The sequence below is a fragment of the Triticum dicoccoides genome, chromosome 6A (assembly GCF_002162155.2).
Source record: "Triticum dicoccoides isolate Atlit2015 ecotype Zavitan chromosome 6A, WEW_v2.0, whole genome shotgun sequence".
NCBI classification, from domain to species: Eukaryota; Viridiplantae; Streptophyta; class Magnoliopsida; order Poales; family Poaceae; genus Triticum; species Triticum dicoccoides.
The window spans coordinates 537,749,195-537,757,427 of NC_041390.1; the positions used below are offsets into that span (position 1 = coordinate 537,749,195).

The 8,233-nt window shown below is 45.9% G+C and overlaps 2 protein-coding genes across 3 annotated transcripts; one reads left to right on the plus strand and one right to left on the minus strand.

Annotated features, from left to right (window-relative positions):
* The first annotated feature begins 4,736 nt into the window (after positions 1-4,736).
* Positions 4,737-5,653, plus strand: LOC119317759 (chemocyanin-like). The gene is made up of 2 exons (XM_037592258.1): positions 4,737-5,133; positions 5,230-5,653. Exons 1-2 carry the CDS (start codon positions 4,962-4,964, stop codon positions 5,427-5,429), a joined length of 372 nt encoding a protein of 123 aa, XP_037448155.1. The 5' UTR covers positions 4,737-4,961; the 3' UTR covers positions 5,430-5,653.
* Positions 5,654-5,708: 55 nt separating this feature from the next.
* LOC119317760 lies at positions 5,709-8,029 on the minus strand. 2 transcript variants are annotated; one of them, XM_037592260.1, is made up of 3 exons: positions 7,817-8,029; positions 6,297-6,424; positions 5,709-6,138 (listed from the first exon to the last, which is right to left on the minus strand). In XM_037592260.1, exon 3 carries the CDS (start codon positions 6,125-6,127, stop codon positions 5,954-5,956), a length of 174 nt encoding a protein of 57 aa, XP_037448157.1. In that variant the 5' UTR covers positions 6,128-6,138; positions 6,297-6,424; positions 7,817-8,029; the 3' UTR covers positions 5,709-5,953. The 2 variants fall into 2 exon arrangements, with proteins under 2 accessions (XP_037448157.1, XP_037448156.1); XM_037592259.1 differs by lacking the exon at positions 6,297-6,424 and having other exon boundaries at positions 7,817-8,027.
* Between the last annotated feature and the right edge of the window lie 204 nt (positions 8,030-8,233).

Consider the following 8,233-nt stretch of genomic DNA (forward strand, 5'->3'; position numbering starts at 1 on the left):
CGCCCGCGCTCGCACGCGCGTGAAAAGAACAACATTGACAAATCTCTCATGTTCCTTCGTAACATCGCACCAAGCGCCACCGAGATAGATTGGAGTTGAAGGACTTTGATCTACAACAACATTTCATTGGAGACAACACTGATATCATCGTGACACTAGAAGTTACTACACAACAAATTAGAAATGAGAATCACTTCCCTCTGTCTCACGGTGTTGAAGTGACGACAACGCGAATGCGAAGGCGGATCTAAAATGAGCTAGATGCAATCATGTTGCGGGGAGTTAAGTGGAAACGCTCGCCACCAGAGTTTTTAAAATAATGCATGCTTTACATTACATCAATAGAACATAGTATATACCCATATATTGACGTAATTGGTCACTCCGGCCCTCGAAGAACAATGGGGACAAAGATGTCATGTTCCTTGGTAATATCGCACCAAAGCGCCACTAAGATGGATTGGAGTTGTAGGCATTTGATATACACTAGTGTTTATTAGAGATAACACCAACGTAATCATGGAAGCGATATCACTACAACACCAACGACTAGTACACAAGGAACAAGAATAGAATCCCCTCTGCTCTGTCTCTTGGCATTGAAGCGTTGACCGGAGGTAGAGGGGGGTATTGGTTTGATGCAGATTAGGATTTTTATCGGGAGTAAAAACAAAATTGTAAGTTGATTGCCAATGATCTTAAAATAGTCTCTTGTGTTGGTTGTCCACCACCGAAGTTGAGGAAGAAGATGGAACGTTGGCAGCAACATCAGTGGTGGAGGTTTGCAAAGCATGAAACCTCGTATTTAACGGATACTAGCTGCAAAGTAGGAGGGGTATCACACACGTAGCATTCTGGTGGGCCGACCCATTTTACCGCCATGTAGCGTAGCGAGCCTTTGTTTATTACCTCTTTTGTTTTTCTCGATCTTATTATTTTACACTTAATTTTTTTGGTTTTCAGTTAGTTTTTCATTAATTTTCAGGGAAAACACAAAAAATATATTTTTAAAGGTGATTTTTAAGGAAAAAAACCTCAGAACATTTAAAATATTTTTCTAAAAAATAGAAACTTTTCGAAAATTCCAAATACTTTATAAAAAGGAATACTTTTGACAATTTTAAACATGTTGAAAATACACGTATTTTTTATTCTAATTTTTCTAACTTTTTAAATTCCAGACTTAAAGAAAAAAACAAAACGGCAAGAAACTGGGCTGAAACCTTCTAGAACTCCTAGAAGGTTGGTTAAATGGGCCGACCCAGATCTACCACCAGTTGGCTTGCCTTGTGCGAGCGTGAAATAGGAAACATCGTGGCGGGGGCCAACTCCTATTTCGCCAACCAGCGCAAACTCACCTTCGCAATGAGCCAACCTATTTACCTTTTTTCTTTTCCTCTCTTTTCTATTAACCTTAAAAAAGGTACGTGCGATGTATTCAAACCACAGACCTCTTCGTTCAGTTCAAATCACAGTAACCAACTAGAACACCTTAAATGCTGTGACTACTTAATTCCTTTTTCTTATTTCTTCTTTCTTCTGTTCACGATGGTTCTTATTCGTGTTTTCTTTTTGTTTTTTTCTTCTTCCTTTTTATTTTGTTTTTTAAAAACTGAATTCTTTGAAAAATCGTGAATTTTTCTAAAATTTATGTTTTTTTCCAATTTCGCAAAATCAATGAACTTTTAAAAAATTCTTGAATGTTTTTTAAAATTTATGAACTTCTTTCCAATTTTACGAAATCCATGAACATTTTTCAAACTCGTGAAATTTTCTCAAATTTGTCAACATTTATTTTTAAAATTTATGAACTCTTTTTCAATTTTTATGAAACCCATGAACTTTTTCAAATCCATGACCTTTTTTCAAACTCATTAAGTTTTCTCAAATTCATGTTTTTTCCAAATTTTTGAAAAAAATCAATTTCATGAAATCCATGAACCTTTTTCAACCTCGTGAACCTTTAAAAAAATTACAAACATTTTGCAAACCGTATAATTTTTTTCAAACTCATGAACTTTTACAACATGAATTGTTTTCACATTCGTAATTTCTTTTGATCCATGTTTTTTTCCAAGTCAACAGTCAACCGGTTAAATGGTTGAGCGTGAGCTGAACGACTGAACCTGGTTTTTTTAGGAAAACATGCTTGCGTCGAACGAAGGGACGAACAAACGAACTTGCTTATGTCAAACAAAGGGAAGGAACGAGCAACCAAGTCGCTAGCTGGGCCGGCCCCGTGAGCCGGCTGCTAGCACTAGCTTGGCGAACTGGCGCCTAAGGCGCCGAAGAGGAGGTCTCATGTCGGGGTTTGCAACAAATAATTGGGCGTGCTGAATGGGCTAAGGTTGAGGAAATTGTTGTTTGACTGACTACATAGTGAAGGATTGCTCCTGGGTTGGGTGAGTCATGGCATGTTTTTGCCCTAAGGTAGCTCTGCCACTAGATCATCAAAAAGGTTGTACTAGGTCAAACTTGTTCGTTGTGTATGAGCAATCTAACTAATCGCTACTTAGATCGAATCGGGAGAAAGAGAAAAGGCCCTAAGCCGCCACCGACTAGGTTCATAACTTTCGATGGTTGCCCTCACATTCGGAGGTATGGATCAATGCTCAAAGTGTAGTTTTTTTTTCCATATATGTTTGATTTTTGTGTCTTCGGTGGCAAAGTCTCATAGTGGAGGTGATATCGTACAGAGTAAAAGTCCCATGACTCTATCCTCGTCTTGGTGTGGCTGTCATGGACGATGCGACCTACATTGAGGAACATGTGGTGTTTTGGTCATGCGGATCGATGGCTCCCATTCTCATAGATTGTGAGTACACTTCGTCCTATGCTGACGGCGGTGGCGGCGATAGTATTGTTAAGCACACTTTTTGTCACTGGGTATGTTGATTCGTTTGCTCCTAGTCTTTCCCAACAGTACAACAATGAAGCAACAGTGTTCAACAATCTGTCTTGCAACCCCGTCCATACCGCCTTCAATGATCCTAAGTTCTCACCTGTTGTGGTGGGCGGCTCATCGAAGATTTTGAGGTTATTTCAGCTTATGTAGGTTTGGTCTTCTGCATTTTCTTCATTACATGTATGGAGAAAAGCAGAAATGCAATTGATGGATCTACAGTAACTATGGAGAACTTTGATGCGACTTTATGTTTAATCTTGACCTTCTATTGTTTCGTTTTCGTTAAATTTGATGTACCTTGTCTAATGGCGGCTGCTACAAATCAGTCGGATGATTATCTAGAAAAATCATCCGCCTAAATAGCCGTACGATGTGCTGATGGCCGTTCAATCTCAACAAGGCAGCTTGGTTCTTCCCTCCTCTGTTCTCGTTCAGTTTAACACCCACGCGTCTCCTCTCAAGACAACGATGTCTCCGCTGCGGCAAGGAGGCCCTGCTGCTGCATGTACGCTGGCCGAGACGCGAGCCAGAGCAACCCCTTGAACTCCGGCGAACGCCGCCGACGTGCTGCGTTGCAACACCATCAGTGCTGCGGGTGGACGGATCTGCCGGCGACTGCTGCATCGCAGCACCGGGAGCCACCGGGGGCTGCTCCATGGCAACACCGAGTGCAACACCTCCGGCGAAGCTTCATTGCAGCTCCGACGGAACCTTCAATGCAGCTCTGACAAAGCTTCACTTCAGCCCGGCGGAGTCCGTTCCATCCCCATCGCAACTTCAACGACCCGGCGGCGCTCCAATGCAGCCCGAGCGAAGCTGCATAGCAACACCGACAACCCCGGCGACGCCGCATCGCAGCCCCGGCGGCCCCGTCGACGCTACATAGAAACACCGGCTACCCCGGCGATGCGCCATAGCAACACCTGCGAGGCGGCGACCCCCGCGATGCTGCACCGCAGCACCGGCGGCCACGACGACTCAACACCGACGAGCCCCTCGCCGCAGCACCCGCAGCCCGCTTGAAGCACATGCATCGCAGATCGGCGGCACGCAGCTTTTCCCCGCCGACGGCAGCATCGCCCGTCATGCTTTGCCTTGCAGGAGCGGTTGGTGCTTGCGGCAAGATGTGCACGCCATGGTTGGAAGCAACGATGGTGAGCCATTGTATTGTATCGAGTCCCACTCATCCCTGTCACAGCCCGTGAAAAAATGAGAGAGAGAGGGGGGATGAGGGACGAACGAAGAAGACGAGAAAGGGAGAGGATAAGGCTGGGATGGAAAGCGGTGAGCCGGGCCCGCATGCTACGCGTGTAGTGGATAGGCGACGCACACGCGTGAGATGAGCGCCGCACGATCGGCTTTGATTGCACGGCTAGCGACACGGTTTACGCGAGGCAAACATCAGTCGGTTTAAAACAAACGATTTCCTTGTCTAATTTATCAGTAAAGTCGGATTGTTTACCCAGAAACCCAAAAAAGGTTATACTAAAAAAATTAAGTTTTTTTACTGGGTAGCAATAATAACACTTCGCGTCCACGACAAGTCTACCGGCAAGATACACTTCCGAGATCGATCCAACATACAATGAAACTTCCCCTTCCTTGCCCTAAAAAAAACATGCAATGAAACTTCTTTCCAGCGTCAAAGATAGGCACCGCCACCTTTTATTCTCAGTTTCAGATTTGGACGGGAAGGAAGGCCTGCACGCAGGGCGCACGCCGAAATCATCAGACATGGCTGCTATTCTACTCCTGGGAGAGCTCGTCTTTTTGTTGCGTTCCTCCGCTCCCCGCCACCGACTAGCTCGGTAGCCAAAGCAAAAGCACCGCAACCTGCCAACGCCGGAGCGGGAGCGCCGGCCGGATTCACGCGCACCAACTCCACCCGCGCGCTCTCCTCAACACTACTGCCACTAAATACTCAATGCCTGGCTAGCTCGGCCGCGGAAGCACGCGCTATAAGAGGCCACGCCGGTGCGTGGCAACCGGCAGCTCCTTCGATCTTGTCAGCCAGTTCGAACTTGAGTGTCACTGTCACTAGTAGTGTAGTGCGTCGATGGCTCTGGGAAGAGGCAGTGCGAGGAACGGTGCCGCCGGCCTGCTGCTGCTCGGCCTGCTCGTGATGAGCGCCGAGGCGGCCAAGTACACGGTGGGCGACTACGGGGGCTGGAAGTTCAACGTCGCCGGGTGGGCCAAGGGGAGGACCTTCCGCGCCGGCGACGTGCTCGGTGAGCTGATCTCCGCTACTGCTCGCTAGCTTCTGTATGCGTTTGTTCGTGACACGACGCGCTTGTGTGTGTGTGTGTGTGTGTGTGTGTGTGCAGAGTTCAAGTACAACGGGGCGGTGCACGACGTGGCGGCCGTGGACGCGGCGGCGTACCAGAGCTGCGTGGTGCCCAAGGGCAAGAGGGCGATGCGCAGCGGGCACGACAAGGTGAGGCTGGTCAAGGGGATGCACTACTTCGTCTGCACCGTGCGCGGGCACTGCAAGGCCAACATGAAGATCGCCGTCAGGGTCATCTAGAGTGTTTATAGCTACCTGTTTTGTCAACTGCATTCAGATCAGGTCGATCCAAAGCTTCCGACTACAGCTTTTTAGTTTGCTTAATGCTTGAACCAACTGCTAGTTTGCTTCCCAGTTTTTATCCGTGCACTCTTGTTCTAGGTGCGGCAATCGCGAGTTGTAATTCCTGTTAATTTGAATATGGGTCTGAAGGCTTACTAAAAAACTGGATGGACTAGCGCTTCTCCATCCTTTGTTGACACAGGAAAAACCTAACCAGCAAATCGGGCACTCACGGGAGACACAAGAGGTTCCATTTATTATGAAACTTGTACTGGTGCCATGATATATCGATCGGATGTTTGCATACCCTCTCTCCTACTTAAAAAATACGTACTAAGGTTTCATCATAAAGATCCACAAACCTTGCCATGGTAAATTTCACAGCTAGTAGTACCCACTATGCACCGTCGTACTTCTAAGCACTTGAAGATCACATTGCTGTCATGTCAGAACAAACTTCTTTTGGCCCAGGGGCGCAATAATCACTCGTCCTTGTCGTCTTTCTTCGGCTTACGGTATGTTTCCTCAATGTGCTTTGCCAGGAAAACATACGTGTTGAACAGCTTCTTGACATTTGGAACGTTGTAGTTCTGAGCTACATAGACACCACATCCCACTCCCACCAAAAACTTGAGGCCACCACCAAAAAGCCCCATTGCGAGAAAACCTGGAGATGATGATATAAGGTTATGAACATGCATTTCGACAGAGGATGTAAAAAAACACGGGGAAACAAAAAAATGATACAAAATGTCGCAAAAGAAAGTAACAGAAGCTACGTTTACTGGCACTGAGTAATAACGATTCATTTCTTCAGATTCCAACCTCATATGTTTGGTCATTATAGATATAATTTCCAAAGTCAGGATGTTGCTGCTCAGTTGCTTCATTGATTGTGAAGTCCAGTAGGACGGTACCACGGCAAGAATGAAAGACACTGCCAGGAGAGGTGGCTGCCGAGATAGATTAAGCAGAGGAAAAGTCAAGTCAGTTTAGAAGTGATACAATGACTAGTGACTGAATGAGTACTAATCCAATAGTCTTCTGAGCCCTAGCCCAGTGAGCCGAGTCCCTAATCCGAGTATTTAAGCCTAGCTCTGTTATATTTCAAGCAATGAGAAAATATCCCTGTCCTAACACTTCCCTCAACCCTTCAAATCCTCTAAATATGCCACCTTCCAAAAATACCAATATACGATGCTAGCAACCATGACCACTTGTTACCACAGGACCCATCCTCTACTGAGCTACCACTCCATCCCTGATTTTTGGCCAGCACCACCTCTGATATTACTTTTCTGACAGGCAACCTCTGATATTACTGACCCCAATGAGATTCCAAATCTAGGATTGGGAAAATGTAATGAAAGAATCTATCTGATCTGCTAGTAACCTCCATCTTGCAAGGACGCCCAAACCGAATTCATGATCCAAGGATTTCATTTGAAAATTAAACAGCCAATATTCTAAGAAATAAAATCTGACGAAAGCTCATGAAACCATGCATGTTCATTTGTCAAGGTTAGAGCACCTACATCATTCTGGAGAAAATGCAACAACCAAATTTTTTTCCTGATTATAGCATCACAATCATGGGAAAACACATTTCAACCTACAGTCAAGGTTTAAAATGCCGCCAACAATGCTCACTGACTTGCTAGCACAACTATTTTGTTTAACCAGAATTTAGAAACTCTACTGTTTTTACAGATGAAAACTCTATTGTCCTCATCATGTATAACTACATAATCTATTTTATCAGGACTAACTGAATGTCTACGCACTTAAGATACTGAACATTCACTGGCATCCGCTGTAAAGTGTCACACTCCCTCCGTTTGTTTTATAAGACGTTCAGACAACTTGCTTTGTGCTGTTTTTGAACAGTGTCTGAAAGTTTAAAACGTCTTATAAAAATAAACAGAGGTAGTACAAATTTTCCTTCCCCAACTACTCCATAAAGAAAAGAACGGTAGAACTGCAATAGTTCTACGTGACTATTGTTAGTGATGATCAATTCACCTTGGAAAGAATATGGGACAAGAGGTGACGGTACGATCTAACACTCTGACCTCTAAGCATTGCTGCAATGCTGCACCAGAAGTTTTGACCCAATCAAGTACCAAAGAAAATATACAGTCTGACAGATAAAAAGTTTTTCTTGAAGAATAACAAATAGTATAATATAATCTCAACCACATGATATATATAAAACCAAAATAATTATCAGCCAGTCACATATTGAAACTAAGAGATTGGAAACAGTGGAATTTGACATGTCAAAATAAAAGCAAAAGTGAAATTATCATGGCATTAGGGGATACGGCATTGATCTAGTTCAATACCGGGTTAGCAGCTGCAGGTCGAGATCGGGCAGTCGTCCGCCGGCGCCGGAGTCAGGAGCGGCAGGTCAGCACGACGGCCAGGCGCAACGGGGCTGCGGATGGAGGCGGGGTGACGGCGGCGGGAGTGCGACGAGGTGGGCGGCGCGGCGGAGGACCGGGAGCGCGCGCGGGTCGGCGGGGAGTCAGGGATTGGCGTGGCGGGGAGCGGCTGCGTCGAGGCGGGGAGGGGGCGGGGGATGGCGGCGGCGATTCGCCAGCGAGGGTCACCGGTAGAGGAGGGAGTCGGGAGGGGAATTTTTTTTCCCGTAGCTTTATTTATCACGTGATCTTCTTGCAGAAGGGGCAAAGGTCCGAATTGGGCAGCCACGAGGCTGCAGGCGGCCCACAGTCCAAATACGGTTTTCAATGCCGAAGTAG

Bases quoted from the DNA above. Each gene is read 5' to 3' on its own strand.
- LOC119317759 (XM_037592258.1), top strand. From the start codon at position 4,962: ATGGCTCTGGGAAGAGGCAGTGCGAGGAACGGTGCCGCCGGCCTGCTG. The intron at 5,134-5,229 runs GTGAGCTGATCT...GTGTGTGTGCAG, and splicing joins CCGCGCCGGCGACGTGCTCG to AGTTCAAGTACAACGGGGCG.
- LOC119317760 (XM_037592260.1), bottom strand. From the start codon at position 6,127: ATGGGGCTTTTTGGTGGTGGCCTCAAGTTTTTGGTGGGAGTGGGATGT.